The sequence below is a fragment of the Dipodomys spectabilis genome, unplaced genomic scaffold, assembly GCF_019054845.1.
Source record: "Dipodomys spectabilis isolate Male_0828 unplaced genomic scaffold, ASM1905484v1 ptg000096l, whole genome shotgun sequence".
Classification (NCBI taxonomy): Eukaryota; Metazoa; Chordata; class Mammalia; order Rodentia; family Heteromyidae; genus Dipodomys; species Dipodomys spectabilis.
In genome coordinates this window covers 27,589,850-27,613,084 of record NW_024870773.1, presented here as the reverse complement: position 1 = coordinate 27,613,084, position 23,235 = coordinate 27,589,850, and the positions used below count along the sequence as shown (strand labels likewise).

The 23,235-nt window shown below is 44.8% G+C and overlaps 1 protein-coding gene across 1 annotated transcript in view; it reads left to right on the top strand.

Annotated features, from left to right (window-relative positions):
* The window catches only part of Ryr2 (ryanodine receptor 2), a 413,538-nt gene that overhangs the window by 162,126 nt on the left and 228,177 nt on the right, over positions 1–23,235 (top strand). Inside the window, exons 6-11 of the mRNA XM_042686202.1 lie at positions 1,562–1,640; positions 2,676–2,788; positions 10,173–10,269; positions 10,909–11,005; positions 20,344–20,418; positions 22,812–22,968. Of these exons, the coding sequence (XP_042542136.1) occupies positions 1,562–1,640; positions 2,676–2,788; positions 10,173–10,269; positions 10,909–11,005; positions 20,344–20,418; positions 22,812–22,968 (618 nt within the window). The remainder of the gene's footprint in view (positions 1–1,561; positions 1,641–2,675; positions 2,789–10,172; positions 10,270–10,908; positions 11,006–20,343; positions 20,419–22,811; positions 22,969–23,235) is intronic.

Sequence of the window (23,235 nt, the reverse complement as noted above, 5' to 3'; positions counted from 1 at the left end):
GTGAAGGTGAGAAGTGACTAGTGACAATGCCTGCTGCTGTATGACTGACAAGGCTATGGAAGACTTGTTAATAGGCACCTCTTTTTGCCTGCAAAGTCTGAGGACCGTCAAACTGTGGCTTTGTCTCAACTAGAGACAGGCTGCATGTTTTTAAAAGTCTCCTTAAGCAGTTGTTCAAAGAGGTTTCAATTCCACCTGCCAGTTTACAAGTCCAGGGCATCCGAATCATTCCATCACTCTCCTCCATCTCCCCCTCCCCTACCGGTCCCTTCAATGTACCTGCTTCTGTTTTCATGTAAATATGTTGACTATAATGACTGCATTCCCCCACCCTTCCTCTCTCCATCTGTCTCCCTTTGGCGTTCTCCCCCCCCCCCCCCCCCCCCCCACAAGATAGAAGTCAGCTTTCTGCTATAGGACTTGTTGAACCCTAAGTTCAAAGGAGTTAGGTGAGTGCAATCCTCTTCTGGGAATGCCCTGGTATAGTCAGTTAGAGTCCACATGCGCAGAACCAAATCCTGTAGACCCAGGGATCAGCGAGGGAGGACTGCGAGTCTCAAGTCAGACCCTTGCTCCTGTCCTAGCTAGAGACAGGCTGGGATCGATCAGCCCGCTGTCTGTCAAGGTGGGAGTCACTGTTGGTGGCCAATGGGCAGAATGAGGCTGTCCAGGTCCATTTGACTCCCCATCCCAGGCACTGAACCACTGTGCCAGCCCCTGGCCCTGTGGGTTCCTCTCCTTCCTCATACTAACACCTGTTTAGCTAGATGGGCATTCTTCCATGCGAGGAGCTCCGGAGCCTTTTCATGAACCGTCCGGGACTCTGGGAGTGACTCCCTGTCCCCGCTTGTCTGGTCTTCTCCGAAGGCTCCCTGGTTGTTCCCGTGATGCTGAGCTCCTTGGCACAGATGGTTGTGTATCCTCAGCTTGCATTCTCGTTGGCCTAGCGAGTCACAAGGTATCTGTAGCTCCAGAAGGCTAGGAGGAGTCGACCTCAACTTCCTATCTGAGAACAGATCGTTAGGAACACCCAAAGGAACGATGGTGTGGCTAGTCTGATGTCTCTTAGGGAAGGGCATACATGTGGAGGCATGGTGAACCCCATTTTCACAAGCGGCCATGCTGCTAGTGAAATAAACTCTGGGTGGATGTCAAAGAGTTAAAAAAAAAAGTTTTAAAGTGAAAACAGAATGCAAAGATAAGTAGGTATGCTTTTCCGATTTACCATGAGTGACTGTCACATGAAGATGGCACTGAACCCTGGGGCCCGAATCACTGTCACTTGCCTTCTTGTCCTCATGGTGCAGTTTCTAGTCTTTTCTGAGGGGAAAGGATGGCATTTCCTTTAGAATATGGCTCCCAGTGCCAGCGGGGAAAATGCTGCTCTACCCCAGAGCTATGTACAAAGGCATCTAGATTTTTCTGCTTTTAATAAAAAGACTAATCAGCGGAGATAGATAGACATCCAGCTCCTTGTTGGAATAAGGCTCCGATGTGACTAGAAACACTTCGTGACGACTGTCAATTCTGTATCATTTATTTATTTATTTATTTATTTTAGTATTTGTGCTGTCTGTCAACCTCCCGGTCCTCAACTGACAAGCTGGCTTTTGACGTGGGCTTGCAAGAGGATACCACAGGTGAGCGGCTTGTGCTGAGGTGAATCTGTGTGTGGAGAGCCCGGGCAGAGAGTGCTGCGTGGAGCCCGGATGGAGAGCACTGCCAACAGGATCAGAAATACATTTAGATGAGTGGCTTTGTTTATGGAGTTTGAACCCAGGACATGGGTGCTATCCTGAGGCTGATGGATCAAAGCACATAGCAACTCTACTGTTGAAGAACTTGCATTCTGGCATTGAGGAATTAGTCAAGAAAAAGAATTAACTTCTGGAAAATGGCAAAGCTTTCGAAGGGCAGAGAAGGAGAATTCTTAGAGCACAGACGATATGAGAGCCTCATTGCCATGGCTAGTGAGCGCTTCCATGCGGGTTTGCCTGGGAGTCATGAGCAGATTGAAGTGGTTTGTTTACACTTCTATCTGTGGAGACATGACCAAGCCACGAGGAAGGACATGCGGCCGAGCTTTTGCCTGCGTTGTTCTATAAGAAAGCATTTAAGGCATAGTCACAGGCTTTTATTTCATTGTACCCTTCTATAGTCAGCTTCTGATATTTTACTGAGACCCAGAGAAATTAGCACATTTTAACATAACAAAAATGGGGCAAACAAAGGGAATGGAATAGTAGGATTTTTAGGTAGTTACCCAGTGTCCTCCTTCTGAACCAGCCCCCAAGTCATTTTGGAAGTCAAGTGATGAAAGTCACAGAGCCCCGAGTGAACAGAACAAAGGCATGTTGTTGGTCACGGGGGCAGGAAGTCGATGTGGCTGAAGGGTGGCTGGGGTCTCACGTGAGTCTACACGGCTGTCCTCTGTCAACAGTTCTTAGCAGGAGGAAAGCTCCTAAGATGTCACAACCCATTTCCAAGGGAAGAAACTTGGCCTCTCAGAATGTCTTCACCCTAAGCCATTCTTGGGCTGCGTTCTTTGTCTGCCATATTAATGATGCACAAAATGTCCTATTCCTGCAGCCCACACAAATGGAATCATTGCCAAAAGAGATCTGGAGTTAAAAACAAAATGCTCAGGTGTGTCTCTGTCTCCCCCAACTCCGCAGGTGAGGCGTGCTGGTGGACCATCCACCCCGCCTCCAAGCAGCGGTCGGAAGGAGAGAAGGTCCGCGTGGGAGATGACCTCATCTTGGTCAGCGTGTCCTCGGAGAGGTACTTGGTAAGTGCGGCTGGCAGTCCCGAGGGTGTGCCACTGCGGTGAACTGATTCTGCCAAACTCCGAATTGAACAGGAAAGGGAATTTGCTTCTAGATAAGCAAAGCTTGGAAAATCACTTGTGGTCAGAGTTGGGACTGTGGCTGTGCAGGTCTGGGTAGGCCCGAGTCCTCCTGACCTTGGGTGGGGGTGGGGGGGGGCGTGTTCACCAGGCCCACAGCCCCCTCTCTGGGATCCGCTTCCTAATAGAGTGGGAATATTCCACTGTGTGTCCTTTGAGTCCCCGGGGCTGCTCCGTGGGACTGTGACTGAAGATCTTAATCTTTATGGAACCGGTTTATTACGGGAGAAACTCTCGTCACACAGGTGGAATCTCAAGGTTTGTCACCTACAATTGCATTCCCTCCCGACCGGCTGGCAATGGGAGAATGAAGGAGGAGTGGGTATTGGCTGTTGGGTGTACTTCTGGTTTTGGTGTTTCTGTGGAGCACATCTAATAAGTTACAGTTCTGCTAAAGAACAGGGCGGTGCAGTGTTCATAAAAGGTTGCAATCTGTGGAAGTGCAAGATACTCTTTGAACTTCAGAAAGGAATTAAACACACAACAGGGGCATGGCAGGCCTGGCACTCATGTCTACCAGAAGGTCCCAGATGTGGTTGTGGGTGATGGCTGAAACAAAACCAGAAGCAGTGCCCATGGCAGGAAGCTCATGCTAGACCGGGCTTAGATGTCACCGAGTCAAAAGTGTTCTTTGTGCCTAAGCAGTCAGGGTGAGGGAAGTCACTGGTGCCCATTGATCAATAAAAGGTGGGAAAGAGAGATAGAGGGAATGTTACAGGTGATCTTTTTGGGGAGTGGAGGGACTTGTGAAAGGCAAGGTAAGAACAAGAAGAGAAAGAGGAGGAGGAAGGAGGAGAAAAAAATGCTTAAAATAAAGAAGTTGCAAAATTTTTAGATCAAAACCAATTATCTGTGAAAAATAGTTTTTCTTTTATTAGCACTGGCTTTTCAGTCATTTGTGTCTGCTGACCCATGACTGGTTAGTGGCTGGACCATCTGACTTTGCATTTCAGACATTCAAGTGACATTGCCTTGACTACAACCTACAGGAAGGTTTTCCTTCCCTGCAATGTGTTCCATGGGCAGAAGAGGGCGCTGTGTGGTGGGGCGCCCCGACTAAACCGGACCTGGGGGTTTGAGGAACACAGAATACAGGGTCTTATCAGGTAGCAAGGTTGTCAACTACATGCCCACGTGGTGTCTTTTCTGGCTTTTGCTGTTTTCAGAGTCTACTATGAAACCCCATCTTAAGCCTCTTTCTAGGAACATTCGTCAAGAAAGCGTGTTTATTTTTGCGCCGACTGGAAGCTTTGCCTTCTTTTAAAGAAGGCTTTGGGTAAGCAGCTTACATATAAGGGAAGCGCACAGTGGAGGAAGCAGGGCGCGTGAATGTGAAGTCTCTGGTCCGTTCCACACTGAGCAGTTTTTTTTTTTTTAAATTTAATTTAATTTTATTTGTGAACATACTGTACAGAGGGGTTACAATTACATGGGTAGGATAATGCGTACATTTCTTACCAAGAATTGCAGCCTCCTCCTTTGTTTACCCTTCACCTCCCTTCCCAGCCTCCCCCCTCCCCCCCTAATCCCAATCCTTCTCCTTCCCCCCCCCCCCCCCCACCACCGACGTTGTAAAGCTCGTTTTGGACATGACAACTTGTACTTCTCATTGTTGCAACAGGTCCACCTGTATCCTTAAACAACTGGTTTTTCCCCATCTCCTCCACAAGTTATACTGACATCAAATATAGTGAAAGCAGGGGTTATACTGTGGGGGAGGGACATACAAAGCAACAAAGAAATAATCTTATATATGCGTTAGAAACCCATGCATGAAAGAAAAAAACATTAAAATACATATCTAAGGGTTCATTTTTCTGACATCACCTTATCTGATCTTTTCCGCTTGACTCATACATATACTAGATATTGCAAATAAGGGAAACCATGGGACCTATGTTTCTTTGGGCCTGGCTTACTTCACTTAATATAATTTTTTCCAAGTTTTTCCATTTCCTAACAAATGGGGCAATGTCATTCTTTCTGATGGAGGCAAAGTCATGCGAAATGTGAGATGTCAGGTTACCCGGGCTTGGGCTGCAGAAATGATTGGTCCAGGCAAACCAGCCATAGATGGCTGCTGGCCGCATCTGTCAGTCATCTGCCTTGAGTTCTCAGGAGTGATTAAAAAGGCTTCAAACAAGCGATTTTGGGGATGCCTAAAACCCATATTGGATTTTTTTTAATTGAGGAAAACTCCGAATGTTTGGATTAAACAACAAATTATTAAATTGTCTAAAGAGGCATGAATACAGTGATGAAAGACAATGTTTTCAAGTGCATTGTTATGTCAACCAAGTCCCTTTTCTCCGGGAGCGGGGAGGGTGCATGGCCGAACTGAGGGCTTGTACCTGCTAAACATGTGCTCTGCCTTGGAGCTACATCTCCAGTCCTTCCTGTTCAGTTCTGCTCATTCACTTTGAGCCATTTTTTTTTTTCTCTTCTTGTGGTTTAGGAGTCATAGAGTATGATCTCTCTATCCCTCCCTCTCGCTCTCCCTCTCGATCTCTCTTCCCTTTCCCCACTATTAGGGTTCAAATTCAGAGCCTTATACCCAGGCTGTTTGCTCAGCTGGTGCTCTACTACTTGAGCCATGCCCCCAGCCCTGCTTTTTTGCTGTTTTTTTGTTTTTGTTTTTAGACATAGAGTCTCATGAACTTTTCCGCCTAAGGTAGCCTCAAACTATGCTCCTCCCTGTTTTAGCCCCCTGAGTAGCTGGGATTAAAGGTGTGAGACCTCAGCCCCCAGCTAAGAGCATCTATTTCCTTGTGTCCCTTATTTATTCTTCCTTTGATCAAGAGAAAAACTTGAAGCTAGGGGAGTAATATGGCTTACCCACTTGTGTTTCCTGTCTCTGGATGATGATTTATTTTGCATGCTCTATCTCAAGGGCCCTAGAGGGCCCTGGCATTTAGTAAGAGATAAGAAAGTGAAGAATCACATCAGATAAGGGTTGAATTTAGAGATGCAGTCTGGTGAAGCATTTTGACCTCACCATAGTCATGGATAAAGGAAATACAGAGGGTTCCAAAGGAAATGGAAAGTATTGAAATACAACTTTGTGGGCATCAGGTTAGGAATTCCTGTCCCATTACTTCTGTTTCTGACGTGTGTGTGTGTGTGTGTGTGTGTGTGTGTGTGTGTGTGTGATTAAAACAGAGCTTTTGGGTCAGCCCCTCTTTCACTGGCCCCACACCACTCCTCTTGAATGTATTACTACTACTACTACTGTTGGTTGTGGGGCTTGAACTCTGGGCCTGGGCACTGTCCCTGATCTCTCCAGTTCAAGGCTAGCACTCTACCACTTGAGCCACAGCGTCACTTCTGATTTTCTGGTGGTTAATTGGAGATAAGAGTCTCATGGGTTTTCCTGCCCAGGCTGGCTTTGAACCGTGATCCTCAGATCTCAGCCTCCTGAGTAGCGAGGATTACAGGGGTGAGCCAATGATACCTGACTTGAATGTATTATTTTTGGACAGGATTGGACAGATCAGTTGATTTGTGGATACGGAAGCTTGAAAGTCACTAGCATGAGGTTATAGCTGACACCAGGTAGCAAATCAGTCCCCTGAGCCCAGCCATATTGGCTGACCCTTCCTGATTAGCGAGTAAATTCCATGGTGCTTACTTTTTTTCAGCCCAAGGCTGATTTCTGCTTTCAACCTCAGCCGTCATCTCTTTTGGCTTTCAGGATATAGCTCATCTCGGTTTCAGAGCTTGAGGCTGTTGCCATAATGTGAATATTTAATACTGCAGGCCTGACTCGAAGCTGTTCTGTCTTGGATTTCTATTTGCTGTTCAAGCAGCAAAGTTAAGTGGAAGCATGCGAAGTCGTTATACCCGGAGAATATTTTCCTTTGAAGAGTGCACATTACTTAGATAGCTCTCTGTGACTGTCATACTGTCTTAAGGAACTTCGTGACTGTATAGCTCTGCGTATGCATGGTTCCTCTTTAGGCCTGGGTCTGATGGGGAAATGCATTTTATCTCCTCCACCCCTTCATTCCTTTCTTCACTGTGATAGCTCCTTGCTCCAGCAAAAGGTCCTTGATCAGGTCCAGCCTTCATCTGTAGTTTGGAGTGGATGCTCAAAGAAGAGACTGTCCGTCCCCTGCACTCTGTATTCTCCTATTTCTGCCTTCTGGCCTTCTGTTCGCTACATTCCCCATACCAGAGCTGATTAGACTCAAGGGGTCGCAGCCTACAGCCCATGAATGACGAGGTTTGTGAGGTATGGATTAACGCCAGACATCCTACCAGGCTGGTGTACCAAGCCTCTAGTGTGCTTTAACAGATTTACTCGTAGCACAGTCCCAGGTTGAGTCAGTATACCCAAGTCCAGCATTTGCACGAACAGGTTTGGAGATGGTGCATCCCATGGCGGAGGCCCAGGTTGAGTGACCCATGGGCCCCCTCCAGCTTGGGTCAGAAGCCCCATCTCTCCCATGGAATAGGCACCAGGACCATGGACCAGGACTGTGGGCGTGAGCGTGGTTCCAGCCCTGTTTGGCCACACACATGCTCTTAGAATTTTTGTCCCGTTTTTAACATAGCTCACAGAACACTTGGAATGCGTGGCCTGTGGTGTGTTGTGCCTGTATTTCATCTCTTCCCCCAGGGCGGAGAGGCATTCTGTTGCTGCTTAGCCCTGTATGGATCAGTGAATCCGTCATGAATTCACCAAGGGTTCTCTACTTAGTGTGGTATCAAATGAGGTTTAACTTGGCTTCAAAGCTGAGCTAAAAGGAGAGCCTTAGAGCTTTGAGTTATTTTCAGATAGATTTTTGATTGTGTGTGTGTGTGTGTGCGTGCGCACACACGTGTGTGCATGCATGCATGCACATGTCTTGGGGCTTGAACTCAGGGCACTGTCCATGAGCTTTTTTGTGCAAGGCTAGTGTTCTACCACTTGATCTTCCAGCTCTTTAGTAGTTAATTGGAGATAAGAGTCTCACAGACTTTCTTCCCTGGGCTGGCTTCGGAGCCTCAGATTTCAGCCTCCTGAGTAGCTAGGATTACAGGCGTGAGCCACCGATGCTGGGCTGCAGATGGTTCTCAAAAAATCTGTATCTTGGGGCTGGGGGTTTAGCCCAGTGGAAGGGCGCCCGCCCGGCGCGCGCAAGGCCCTGGGTTCGGTCCTCAGCCCTGGGGAAAAAAATCTATATCTTACATCTTAAATATTCACACAAGTGTGTGTATGTAAACTATAGATACACACATGTGTGTCTATATCTTATATATATATACAGATATTTCATATCTATACACATATAGGTGGTATGAGATCTTTTATTAAGTCACTGAGGCAGAAATATTTATGGTGTAACTTAAAACTTTTTTTTTTTACTTGTGCTGTTTTGGTTTTGGAGGTTTAATTGGCTTCTCTGCCTGTTTCTGTACGGAACAGCATGGTAGACGTTGGGTCCACAGGTGGGGACCCGAGTTAGATAAATCACCAGAAAGGAAAATGAACCAAATAATGATACCAGGTGTTAATTGTTGTGAAGGAAAATACGTTTTTCTGGTTTGCGGAAGCAGAACAGATACGATTAGCTTGTAGACAGTGAAATAACTGGAACACATTAAAAAAATTAAGGTCAGTAAAAGCATGGGATCAAGTATGAGAATGGGCGTTTGTACGGAAGCAGGCGGCCAGCGGTGGTCAAGGGGAGGTGTGGAGGACTGGCTGCTAAGTCCAGTGGTTCGCCTGGAAGGCGACTAGGTAATTATGAGTGTGTCGCAATGCCCCCATTCAATGCCTTTGATTTTCTTCTTGAGGGTGCGAAGGACTCAGTGATGTGGAGGGCTTGTATTTTGGTAAAGGAGCCCCTGTGTTGCTTATGGGTCTGTGGTGTTCCCTTGGGTGTCTGTGTCCGGCTGTGGTTGGCGGGTCTTCATTTCCTAGGAAGATCAGAGTCCCAGGGCATGTCTGATAGGGTTGAAATCATGAGACACTGCAGGGCCAAGGATGATGGCCACAGAGAAGGTGTGGGCAGGTAGAGTTTGGAATTTTTTCCCTTTTTTTTAGTCAGTCGTGGGGCTTGAACTGTGGCCCTGGGCGCTGTCCCTCAACTCTTCAGCTCAAGGCTAGCACTCTAACATTTGAGCCACAGCACCACTTCTGGTTTTCTGAGTGGTTTATTGGAGATAAGAATCTCATGGACTTTTCCTGCCTGGGCTGGCTTTGAACCATGATCCTCAGATCTCAGCCTCCTGAGTAGCTAGGATGACAGGTGTGAGCCACTGGTGCCCAGATAGTTTGGACATTTTAAAGGCAGCCAAGGAGTGATGAGTAATCGAGGCATTTTGCTATAGTTATAACTTGGTTTTTAGTGCACACACACACACACACACACACACCCACACACACACACACATTCTGCCCCTACTGGGGTTTGAACTCAGGGCTTATGATGTATCTGTTAGCTTTTTATTCAAGGCTAGCCCTCTACCACTTGAGCCACAGCTCTGCTTCCAGCATTTTGCTGTTTAATTAGCAATAAGAGTCTGTAGGATTTGTCTCCCCAAATTGGCTTTGAACCACCATCCTCAGATGTCAGTTTCCTGAATGGGTATGAGGCACCGTGCCCAGCCTCGGTTAACATTTATTTATTTATTTATTTTTGTCTGTTGCGGGCTTGAACTGTGGGTCTGGGCGCTGTCCTTCAGCTCAAGGCGAGTGCTCTACCACCTGAGCCACAGCGCCACTTCCCTTGGTTAACATTTAGTAAGTAATATCTATATTCCTGACACATATTAAATATTACATTTTGTGAACGCAGTTCTATTTTTTAAGGACAACCTGAAATAATACTCTTGAGAGCTGAAGGAGGTTTTATCGCCCTATTTTTAGGCAGCTATTAGGAGATACTGCCATCTACTGTCTGTGATGTCATATTGCAGTGAACAATTTCTGTAGACCATCAAATGAAGACATTGGCTCCAGGGTTAACTGTCACCATTATAAACTGTCACCATTATAAACTGTCATCATTATAATGTCAAGTGCCTACCTTCTGTAACATTTTTTTCCATCAACATGCCTTAAGACAAAAATATAGTCTCTTTTTGACAAATAAGTGTTTGTTGTTGGTGTGTGTGTCTGAGATCAAAAGGGAGCCTCAATTGTTTTCTTTCCCTGCTGGTGTTTTTGAGTTTCGAACGACCAAGTTGAAGGAGCTGTGTGGTGTGGGCATTTGGGAGCATGCCAGGGCAGGTTGGCTTGCCCAGTGGGACTCACCCGCCATCCTCCCTTGCCTGTTCGCAGCACTTGTCCTACGGCACCGGCTTGCACGTGGATGCGGCCTTCCAGCAGACTCTGTGGAGCGTGGCCCCCATCAGCTCAGGAAGCGAAGCTGCCCAAGGTAAAAATCCTCCTCTCTCATTGGAAGGCTCCGTCCTCAGTGCACACACTGATCACCTTTGGGATTGTGGTCATGAGCTGCTTGCTAATGAGTGAGCTTTTGTAGCACAGGCGATCATGGCGTTTAAGGAATCTCTCTTCAAGGGAAGCTGGGACTGAGGTTTATCTTTATTTTTGTGCTATCAGCGTGAGCTTTTTTGCCTCCTCTGCAGTGGTAACACCCTAACGGTTGTGTTCCTTTCATTTCTTGGCCTCTGGGTATCTATCATTCATTAGGCCAATCAAAGTCAGTGTAAGTTCATCATTCAGGCTTGTGTCTGATGGCTGCACCCCAGTGATGTTTATGCAGTTGGATTTCCTAGGGCAGTAGCTGCGTTCTTCTCACTTTTGATAGGGTGTCACGGTGTGTGTGTGTGTGTGTGTGTGTGTGTGTGTGTGTGTGTGTGTGTGTGTGTGTGTGCGCGCGTGCGTGCGCGTGTGTAATGGTGAGGTTTGTGTGGCTGGGCCTTAGCATGTCCTGCCTGTGCCATCGACCCCTGTGACCTTGGCCAGCACTGACGTTCCATGTATGAAAGTGCATCATCGGCCCCCTTGGTGCATCTGGCCATCAGCCTGACCATTGTGACCTTGATCCTTGCAGGGTACCTCATCGGTGGCGATGTCCTCCGGCTGCTCCACGGCCACATGGACGAGTGCCTCACTGTCCCCTCTGGAGAGCACGGGGAAGAGCAGAGGAGGTAGGTACCCAAGCCCTGCACCTGGTGCTGGGGTTGGTGTAACTGATGCACGCTCACTCTGTCTTGATGGAATTTTACTTGGCTAAGAATTTGTCTGTCAGGACACTGGCATCACAACAGGTCTACGCGGTCATTGATCTGCCCACTGAAGGGAGCCATTGCTTGGTTTCTCAGGAAGAGTTTGGTTTGTTGTTTTTTTTCCCCCACGTGTTTTTCACTGGACATTTTTTTTTTTTGTATCACTAAAACACATTCAGAGGCATTGCACCAAATGAAAGGAGTGGGCGGAGCGAGCGCATGAACTTAAACTGCTTAAAATGTCATTGAGTGTTCATTAGTGTTGATGAATTCGCCTTCTCCGGGGTTTAATTTCAAACTCGGCCTCAGGAGCAGAGTTCTGGAATTGTGTAAAATGTCAGGGCCCTTTTCAATTACCTCCCACGTGTTGACAGGTGATGACGTCGACCACTTCCCGATACAATACCTCTCTCCTGTTCATAGTTCTGGGGACAGGACGAAAATTGTCTGCCTCTACTTGAAAGTGCACTGATTTTAAAACAGTAAAATACTTGTTATGATTTGCGTGTTCCTGCGGCCCCTCACAAACGAGTCAAGGAACATGGTAAACCAAACATATCCATGAGAGATGGCAGCAAAGTCTGTCTCTGTGGTTTGTGATGTGTCTTTAAATCTTTTACCCAGCACTTCTCATAACATTGATATGGACGCTTGGGTAGCTTGTTTAATAAATATTTATTACTGTAATTTAAGAAGAAGACATAAGGAGAGTGTTGAGGAAATTAATAGCCATTTAAGTATCTTAGCGAGAGCCAGGTGCTCTGAAAGCTGGTCTCAGGACTTTGCTCTGACCAGGCAGATCTGTGTATGGTGATGCACAGAATGCAGAGCCTGGAGAAACTTCCAGAGCTTAAAACGCTGCTTTCAATGTCCTGGGGGGAAGGGATTGATGGTTCAAAGAGAAAGGGGCTGTCAAGAGCAGCCTGTTGGGGAATGAATTCCAAACAGAGGCTAAATGTAGGAGCTGATGCACAGCAGAGCAGTGCATTCTGGGAGTTGCAGTTCCCACCTGGAAGATGGAGGGATGGAGGCATGGAGGATGGAGGGATAGAGGGAGGGATGGATGGAGGGATGGAGGGAGGTATGGAAGGATGGAGGGATGGATGGATGGAGGGAGGGAGGGAGGGATGGAGGGAAGGAGGGATGGAGGGAAGGAGGGATGGAGGGAAGGAGGGATGGAGGGAAGGAGGGAGGGAGGGAGAGAAGCGCAGCTTCCAGGCGAGAGAGAATCAATCAGCTTCCTTGGTCAGCACCATTGCCACAGCTGAGTGGGATCCCTGCAGCTGTGACAGGACACAGGCTTAAAATCAAAGAGTCTTGAGTCAAGAAAAACCCATTAGGATTTTTCCTAATGGGTACACCTGTAATCCTGGCTACTCAGGGGGCTGAGATTTGGGGATCAAGGTTCGAAGCCAACCTAGGCAGATAAATCCAAGAGACACTTATCTCCAAGTAGCCAGCACAGAGCTGGAAGTGGAGGTGTGGCTCAAGTGGTAGAATGCCAGTCTTGCAAGAAAAAGCCAAGTGAGAGAGCACATGGCCCTGAGTTCAAGCTCCAGTACTGGCAAACAACAACAACAATAATAATGATAATGATGATGATAGAACATGTGTTAGGAGAGGGATAGCCTAGTAGTTCACCTGACATAAGCATTCAAGGACCAGATGGGATGGGGAGGGGTCCTCGTGGCTAGGACAGTCAGGTGGGGGCAGGATGGTCAGGTGGACGCAGGAGGGTGGAGAGCCTGTGTGGTGAGCCATGGGAGCCCAGGGCAGGGAGCGTGGGTTTTCCCAGTGCCCCAGCACAGAGCTTGTACAGGCCTAGAACAGCATCTTCCACTCCAGGGCCCCTGAATTCCTTCATCCAGGCCTCCCCGGAGCGCTTCTGGGTCTTCCCTCAAGGCCGCTAGCGATCGGTGGTTGGGAAGGCCGAACCCTAGGCTAGACGGATTAGCTTTGTAGCTCCTCAGGGGACGTCATTACTTTCCACTGTTCTTGTCACCCTCTGTGAAGTACAGCTCAATTGTCACCTTCTAGTCTGTGGGGGTGTTGTGCAGAATGCTGATGAAATGAGCAGCTTGTATTTAATCCAGGCGACAGGAGTGGCGCACAGGGTACGATGGTGGCTGTCACCATCAACATCATTACTGAGACCGAACAGGCCTCATGGAGCCAGGGAGGATAGGAGGGTCTGCGGGCTGCAGGGCTCGTGTGTGGACAGCGAAGGGCTTGGGCTTTGCTGGAAGAGAGGCCCGAGGAGGTCTGAGAGAGCCTGGAGCCAAGCTGGCCACTGCTGCGGAGAAAGCGAGGGGGGATTTCACACAGATGTTTGCAGACTGCACCCCGTCTGGCCGTCCACCCTGGGACGTGTCAGGCTGTAACCCTCACCATTTCTTTCTCGATCCAGTCCCGGCCTGTGTCCAGCCGAACCTCCTGGGACTGTCTCAAGATACTGGTGGTAGCAAGAGTTTCCGTCTGTGTTCCTTTTTTATAGCACATCCGTGTGATGAAATGAGATGAAAGTGGACAGCAGATTGTGGCTGAAGGGAGGAAACGAGTCAGGAATAGGCAGCCTGGAGCTGCCAGAAGGACACTTTCTTTGCAAAGAAGAATTCTATTTGTCTTGATTACATATTGGGATTCAGTGATCATTTGCACAAAACGATAGGATAATTCTTTTTTTTTTTATTGTGAAAATACTATACAGAGGTGTTACAATTACATTGGCAAGATAATGAGTACATTTCTTATCAAGCATTGTTGCCTCCTCCTTTGTTTCCCCTTCTCATCCTTTCCCATTCCCCCCACCTCCCCACCCAATCCTTCCCCCTCTCCCTGTGTTCCCCCCAACCAAAGTTGTAAAGTTTGTTTTTCAGCATAACGATTTGTACATCTCTTTGTTGCAATGGGTCCACCTGTATCCCTATTTAAATGATTTGTTTTTTCCCTTCCCCTCCACAAATTATACTGACATCAAATACAGTGAAAGCAGGGGTTATACTTTGGGGGAGGGACATACAAAGCAACAAAGAAATCATCTTATAAATATGTTTGAAACAATCGCATGAAAGAAAAAAACATTTGAATACTTATCTTGGGGTTCATTTCCCTAACATCAACTTATCTGACCTTTTCTGCTTGACTGAGACATATACTAGTTATTGCAAATAAGGGAAACCATGGGACCTATGTTTCTTTGGGCCTGGCTTACTTCACTTAATATAATTTTTTCCAAGTCTTAATATTTCCTAACAAATGGGGTAATGTCATTCTTCCTGATGGAGGCATAGAATTCCATTGTGTATATATACCATATTTTCTTGGTCCATTCATCTACTGAGGGGCATCTGGGTTGGTTCCATATCTTAGCTATGGTAAATAATGCTGCAAGAAATATAGTTGTGCTGGTAGCTTTAGTGTGGTCTTGTTTGTGATCATTTGGGTAAATGCCCAAAAGTGGGATTGCTGGGTGATAGGGGAGTTCTATGTGGAGTCTTTTGAGGAACCTCCATACTGCTTTACAAAGTGGTTGAACAAGTTTACACTCCTACCAACAATGTAGTAAGGTTCCCTTCTGTCCACATTCCCTCCAGCATCTGTGGTTATTAGAGTTCTTGATTATAGCCATTCTAACTGGGGTGAGGTAGTTTCTCAATGTTGTTTTGATTTGCATTTCTTTTATGGCTAGAGAGGTTGAGCATTTCTTCATGTATCTATTGGCCAGATAGGAAAATTCTTTATATTTTTAGTGCATGGAGTACTTGATTATTTCTGGTCTTGTTAATATCATGACCTAGACTTTTTTTTTTGTGTGTGTCAATCCTGGGGCTTGAACTCGGGCTGTGGCTGTTGTCTGTCTCTGAGCTTCTTTGTTCAAGGCTAGTAGTGCTCAGCTACCCGAGCCACAGTCTACCTCCAGGTTATTTTGGAGATTGGAGATAAGAGTCTCACAGATGTGCCTGACCTGGCTGGTTTTGAACCTGACCCTTACATCTCAGCCTCTTGAGTGGCTAGGATTGCTGGCAAGAGCCACTGAGCCTGGCTCATATAGACTTTGAAACCTTTTGCTCTTTCTTCCCTCTAAACTGTTGCCTGTTCCTTAAGGAACTTCAAAAGCCAAAGACCACTAGGCCTATGGGCAGGGTGTCTTCCATTGAGATCAGCCTGTTTGTGAGAATCTGTAAAGATGACCTCTAACCTATCAGGAGTCATTATGAAAGGAAGTAAAGATATCTTGAGATATATATATATATATACATATATATGCATATATATACATATATTTGAATATTTGAACATTGATTTAAAAGCTGTAGCGGTTCCAGGAAAATATGTCCATGTTTCTTTTTTTTTTTTTTTTTTTTGTCGGCCGTGGGGCTTGAACTCTGGGCCTGGGCGCTGTCCCTCAGCTCTTCAGCTCAAGGCGAGCGCTCTACCACTTGAGCTACAGCGCCACTTCCGGTTTTCTGGTGGTTTATTGGAGATAGGAGTCTCACGGTCTCTCCTGCCCGGGCTGGCTTTGAACCGCGATCCTCAGATCTCAGCCTCCTGAGTAGCTAGGATTACAGGCGTGAGCCACCAGCGCCCGGCTGTCCATGTTTCTTTTGCCTCAAACTCTGCTGAAATTCTGGAGGTACCCATTAATTATGATTAACACAGAACAATCAGAATCAGATCAACTCTATTATCTGAAGTAGTGGAAATGATTAAGTCAGTGGCCAGTGGTGACACTTCCTTGGGAGAAGCGTGGGCATCTTTTGCTCGTCGGTGCTCTGCTTCCTCTGTGTGGTTACCCACTGTCCCCGCCGGAGCAAGTCTACTGACAGGTGTTCAATATGCGTAACTATAATTGTTGTTATGGAAACTGCTCCTCAGAAAAGAGCTTGGTAGTTTTAGATACTAATAGGTCTATCTCTAACTTCCTTGTCACGGTGGGGTGTTTATGCCTAGGTGGCTGCCTCCTCTTCCTCCCTGCGAAGAATGTTAGACAGACTCTTGGAAAGCACTTAAGGAGAAGTGATTGGAGAAGAGATAGATTTTGTCCCCACACTCCCTGTCCCATCTGTGAGATGACTTTGGCTGAATGCTGATGTGAAGTATAACATCATTATTATTTTAAGCTTACTGAGATTTTTCGAGGAGAAGGTTTAAGTTAGAAACTTTTGGGTTCTACAACCTGTTTAGCAGCAGAGAAAGTCAGTTTGGAATTTATCAGATGCGACATGGTATTTTAAAAACTGGATTCTCAGCTGGGCCTAGTGGTGCGTGCGTGTAATACACTACGCAGGAGGCCAACGCAGGATGATGATGAATTTGAAGGCAGCCTGGACTGCACTGTGAGATCTTATTACAAACACAAGCAAAACAAAATTGCATGCCAGAGGCTTTTGGTTATAAAGGCTTTTTTTTCCCACTCATGCATGATGTACTGTTTGTAGGGAATATTTTCTGTTTAAGATTTTTATCTCTCAACAGATTTCACTATTTCCATCTATAATTTTATAAGGATTTAATAAAATGTTAATAAGGGTATTTATGTGCATATATATCCTTATTTATAGATTAAACATGCGCTATCTGAATCAAGTATATGATACGGTTAAGTTAAAGCATTTCAGTCTACTTAATTTCTGTGATACTGTAGATTGAACCCATGGCCTCACACCTGCTAGATAAGACTCTATACTGAGCTAGCCCAAGCAACCTGATAAACGTTGAAAGGGGGAAGACTAGGGAAATATTACTTGGGATCTGTGATCTGGTGATCAATATTAGACAGTCATTGTTTATAAGGCTGTATTTTTATGTTAAAAATATCTTGACTACATAGGTTATGTCCAGCTTGATTCATTTAAAAGCTGTGCAAGTTATTGGAAGATTGCGTTCTCAGTGGAATGTGTGACAATAAAAGCACAAATGCATGTGCATGTTTAGTAATACCCAAAATCCCGTGGACCCAGAGGTAAAATTATTAGATAAGAGCAATGGAGAAAAATAAAGCAAAGACGTGATGAGAGAGAGCGAGAATGAATGAGAGACAGACAGAAAAAGACAGAGACAGAATGAACTTGTCTCCTTCACCTCCCCAGGTGTTGCTCTCGGCATAGATCTGCCCTGTCTCGTTAGTCTCAAGTAGAGGGTAATTAAGTCATCCTTCCTGACACTACCTGGGAATAAAAGCTACATTTACTTCTAGAATGTGACTTAGCAGGCAAAAACCAAGGTATGAGCCGGCTATAGGTATGTATGGCAGTGCTTTTACCTCCATGGCCCTTTCGGTATGATGGTGATTTAAGGAGCTGTGATTGTAAATAATTGCTAAGTCATGAAATGGGCTGGCTGTAATAATGCATTCACAGTTGCTCAGTCTGGCGGAGACAGAGACACCGTTTATGCTCCCACATGAATGTCAAAGCCCTTTTACAGATGCGATATTCCCCTCGGCCTCTACCTCAAGAAGATTCTAGAGCAATTCTTATGTGTTCTACAATGATCAAGGAAGACATTCTTCCTCCTCTTTGTGGTGAAGAGGATAAGGTCTGTCTGGGTTCTTTATCTTTGAATATCCAGGTTTGAAGTCGCCTTTGCTAGTCTTCAAAGAGCAACTGATGTTCTTCATGTGGCTCTGTTCCTGGGCGATCTGTTTTCTTGCATTGATCTATTTATCTGTTCTCTTGCCTGTCACACACTGCCTTCATTAGTTTAGATCCATAATAAGCAGTGTTCACCCCGTTGGAGTCCACAAAATAATTGCAGGACTTTGATTGGATTCGCTTTAAAAGTTTAAACCAAGTTTGTTAGCATATTGAGGCATGTCTTCTGTACATGTGGGACACGTCTCCATTTATTTACCTCTTCTTTGATTTCTTTTCACTCCTGTTTTATATTGTTCATCATGTAGAATTTATACATACTTTTTGTTAGATTTATGCAAGGTATTTTGATGTTTGGTGCTTAGATAGATGATTAATCCTAATGACTTGTTATTTATCACTGGAAATCTGGAAGCACTTGACTTTTCATATGAGCGGTATCAGAAAATGGATGATGAGTTTTAGGAGTTTGTAACCATTATGGTTGATTTTAAGGGGATGAGGAGTGACACTCTTATTTATAAAGGCATTTTTGGTTCTTTTATCCTAATATGTATAATTGGAATTTCCTTCTTGCATTAGATTCAACTTTGAATCCATTCTTGATTATGGTTTGGGGGACGGCTCTTGTCTTTTCCTAATATCAATGGTGTTGGTAGGAAATCATGAGTACATTAGCTATGGGTTTTTTTTTTTTTATTGATATTCTTTATCAAGTTGAGGAAGCTCCTCTCTGTTTGTACTTGGCTGAGAAGTTTTATATTTGGCATGATCATAGATTGTTTTTCCTTTAGCCTGATGGATGTGTGATGGGTGATATCAATTATGTTCTTCATCTACTCAAGAGTAGCATTTGGCTGCAGTACATTTTGGCTTTGAAATAAAAAATAGTGATTCCTATTAGTTAGATATTTAATAAATTATCTTATTAAAAAAAACACAACTCCTGATGATTTTTCAAAGGAGATGGGATTTCTGCAGTGCACGAGAATTCACTGAAAATTAAGTTGAAAAAAAATGAAGGATCTCTAGTGTTATTTTATTGCCCAGGCTGACCTCAAGCCACAAACCTCCAGATCTCAGCCTCCTGAGTAGCTAGGATAGCAGGCGGCTTCCACTTCTTGATTCCTTGCCCTCCCCTCAGATAGTGACCTCATCACTATGACATCATCTGGAGAAGATTTCTCCTGGCATGGCCCATGTGGCCTGGTCTGTGTGTGCAGGGGTCTCTTCACAGTGTCCATTTTGTTAAATTGCTAATGTGTTTTATGAGATGATTCTATACTCAGAGGCCTCTAATTGGAATTGTGTATCCTATAAAATTTTATGGTGCTGTCAGCCCTGAGGAGCTTGTAAGGATTTGTGCTTTTATTAGTATGCTAATGTAGTCTTTTCTGGGCCTCAGATTTTTAAAGATGAACTCTCCTAGCTGTCAGAATGCCTGCTTTTTACTGAGAAAACAGGTGGCTCCACAGCCAAGATAAGACCCAGACTATATTTCATAGCCCCCATTTCTAAAATAGTTAACTCCTTTTATCTCGTTGGACAATATGATAAAAGCTACGAGAAGTCAAATTCATGATATAGCAAGACCAATTTGTATTATAGAAAAATAACCTTAGACAACCTCTTCAGGGAATTTTATGTGATGAGTTTCAAGTGTGAGTTCCTTAATGTGATATTTCATATTAAAGCATAACATGTGATACAGACATGACTTTATAGCCCGAAGGCTGACATTTCTCCAGTCTTACAGAATGAGCTCACACAGGTGTACATATATATATATATATATATATATATATATATATATATAATATAATATATTTGTATGTATTTAACTTCCATTCAATGGAATTGTAGTCATTTTGACTTTTTCTGATTTGTGAATTGGAATTTTTTGAAGTTTTGTTTAAAATAATAACAATGTCCAGTTATCTTCTTTTCCCCAATATTTGTAACACTATTTTGGTACTCTGCCAAAAAGTCAATGTGATTTTGTTTTTTTCTCTTTTGGTTGTTGTTGTTGGTGGTGGTATTTGTTTTTGCTTTTTTTCTTTTTTTCCTTTGTTGGCCATGGGGCATGATCTCTGGGCCTGGGCACTGTCCCTCAGCAATTCAGCTCAAGGCAAGCGCTCTACCTCTTGAGCCACAGCACCACTTGCTGGTTTTCTGAGTGGTTTATTGGAGATAAGAGTCTCAGAGACTTTCCTGCCAGGGCTGGCTTTGAACTATGATCCTCAGATCTCAGCCTCCTGAGTAGCTAAGATTACAGGCGTGAGCCACTGGCATCCGGCTGGTTTGTTCTTTTATTCTGGGAGAGTGAAGGGGGGGGGCAGAAAGAGAGGGAGGAAGGATGAACAAACGCAGTATAAACTATATAGAAAATGGCCTGTGTAACTTGTAGGCAGGAATGGGAAGGGGAAATGGAAGGAAGTAAAGGAAGGAGTGACATTGTCCAAAAAAAAAAAAAAAAAGAAAAGAAAAAAAAAAGAAGTGTACTCCTTGACAGACTGAAGAAATGGTAGCCCTCTGTACCACACCTTAATAACAATAAAAAATATTTTTAAAAGCCCACATTGAACAGGGAGCTGGCTGTGTGTCTCTCCGTTTCAAACAAGTGAAACCTGTTAAGCTCAAAACTTGGACATCTTTTTGTTTCAACAGAACTGTCCATTATGAAGGTGGAGCTGTATCTGTTCATGCACGCTCCCTTTGGAGACTAGAGACGCTAAGAGTTGCGTAAGTAGAACTTACATGGGAGCCGGGGACTCCCATGGAGCAGAGCACCCCGTGTCCTGGGCCTCGGTATCCCCATTACTCAGTCCTGTTAACAGGTCCAGCGCAGGAGCACAGAAACACAGAGTGATGGAGGTTTTCCCTCTCCTCTCTCCCCTCCCTCATTGGTTACTTCGCTTATCTTGATTTGCATATCCACTTTAGAACCAGGTGGTAGACCTGAGAATTTAATTTCCTTTGTAATGAAATGCTTTGTAACAGCATCTTGTCTGGACTCTGTGTCTCCACGGACAGCATGCTAGGAAGAGAGAGGCATGGTTTGGAGGCAGGGCTAGTTGTCTGCCAGCCCGTTGCTCATGTCTAGTTGGAAATGCTCTGAATTTAACCTCCTTAAAGGCACATGTGAAGCAGAGGAGATGTGAACTCCAGAGATTAAAAAATGCTCTCTACTTACAAATAGCTTGATAACAGAGCAAGAAGTATGAATTGTAATAAAAGTTACTATATGTTCATTATAGCAACAAGAATTTATATACACATACATTTATGCATACTATTTCTGGGGAATTCAAAGGGTGTGTAAAGAGTGGCCCTTTAGTTCTTCTCAATAATTGCTTTTAAATAAATAAAATGATTATTTTGGTATGCGTGCCAGTCCTAGTGCTTGAACCTAGGGCCTGGGGCTCTGTCCCTGAGCTTCTTTTGCTCAAGGCTAGTACTTTACCATTTGAGCCACAGCTCTACTTCTAGCTTTTTGCTGATTAATTGGAGATAAGAGTCTCACAGACATTTTTGGCCAGGCTGGCTTTGAACTGCCATCCTCAGATCTTAACCTCCTGAGTAGCTAGGATTTCAGGTGGGAGCTACCACTGCTCAGCAATAAAATGATTTTTGAAAGGCATCATTATAAATGGAATGAAAATATCAGCCAGATTTTTTTAAATAACTGGGCAGTTTGATCTTTGTGTAAACATGAGTTTTCAATGTGGTATTATACTGTGAGGAAGTTACTTTGATAGGGTTATGGACTCCTTGGTTAAGGTGAGGAACCGTCTTAGCTAGAGTAGCTACCTTTACATTGTGTGTGTGTGTGTGTGTGTGTGTGTGTGTGTGTGTGTGTGTGTGTGTGTGTGTGTGTGTGTGTGTGTGTGTGTGTGTGTGTGTGTGTGTGTGTGTGATTATCACCTATCTAATGGTGAGTAGAATGATTTTGTGATCTTCATTTCCTTTGGGTGAGAGCATTCCATAGAGTAATTCTGGAAAAAACTTTTACATCCTTGAATGTGGGAAGGTTGACATAGAAAAATGTCAGTACCAGTTTAATTAGATCTGTGGAGGTTAACTTCTCCTACAGTAAAGGGCTGACTATTTAAAATAAAACGTTTGCACCATTCTTTTCAGGGTATCCAACTGATAATAAAAACATGCCCCTGTCCATTGACTTACAAATACTTGAACTCTCAGAATGTAAAGCATACCTTCTTCTTATTTCTTTTAACTCTCTCCTAACAGATGGACAGGCTCTTCTTTTTGTCTTGCTTATATACTATCCTTAGCAACACAATGTTTTATCTAAATTTTTACATTTCCTTCCTTCCTCCCTTCTTCCTTCCTTCCTTCCTCCCTTCTTCCTTCCTTCCTTCCTTCCTCCCTTCCTCCCTTCCTCCCTTCCTTCCTCCCTCCTTCCCTCCCTCCTTCCCTCCCTCCCTCCTTTCCTTCCTTCCTTCCTTCCTTTCTTCCATCCTTCCTTCTGTATGTTTGTCATGAGGCTTGAACTCTGGGTCTAGGAGCTGTCCCTAGGCTCTTCAGCTCAAGACTAGTACTCTACCACTTGAGTCACAGTGCCACTCCCAGTTTTCTGGTGGTTTATTGGAGATAAGAGTCTCATGAACTTTTCTGCCTGGGCTGGCTTTGAACTGTGATCCTCAGATCTCAGCCTCCTGAGTAGCTGACAGGCGTGAGCCACCAGTGCCTGGCTCTATTTTCTTTCAGTCTGTCTTTTTTTCTTTCTTTCTTTTTTTTAAGTTCCAGGTTAGCCAGGTGTTAGTAGCTCACACCCTTCATCCTAACTCTCTCCAATTACCAAAAAAACCAGAAGTGGAGCAGTGGCTCAAATGATAGAGCACTAACCTTGAGCAAAAATGTTCTAGGACAGCATCAAGGCCCTGAGTTCAAGCCCCAAGACTGGCACAAAACAAACAATAATAACAGTGAACAAGTTCTAGATTAGTAACACTGGTTTAAATGAACTTGTTTACTTCATGTGGATGTGCAGCTGGTGAAATGTGCCTCCCTATGAAACCCTTAGACAAACATTGAGCTTAAAGGTTCCATGTTGTTGGACATGCATCTCTTAGTCAGTGCAAAAAAGTGAAGCTACAACTGTCCTCCGCCAGGTGGAGCGGGAGCCACATCCGATGGGGCCAGCCCTTCCGGCTTCGTCACGTCACCACCGGCAGGTACTTAAGTCTCCTGGAGGACAAAAACCTGCTGCTCATGGACAAAGAAAAAGCTGATGTGAAATCAACAGCATTTACCTTCCGGTCTTCTAAGGTAAGGTAGAATCTATTCTTTTGGAGTTCCCGTTGTATTTCTTGAGGTCTCTGAATCCTACTCTTCCATCCATTCTTCTCTAGGAAAATCAATTCCATAAACCACCAGGACCTGCCCAGATATTTCACTGGGCTTATTAGTTCTTCAGTCTTACAACCCATCCATCCATCCATCCACCCATCCTTTTGTCTGTCTATCTATCCATCTATCCATCCATCTACCCATCCACCCATCCTTTTGTCTGTCCATCCATCCATCCATCCATCC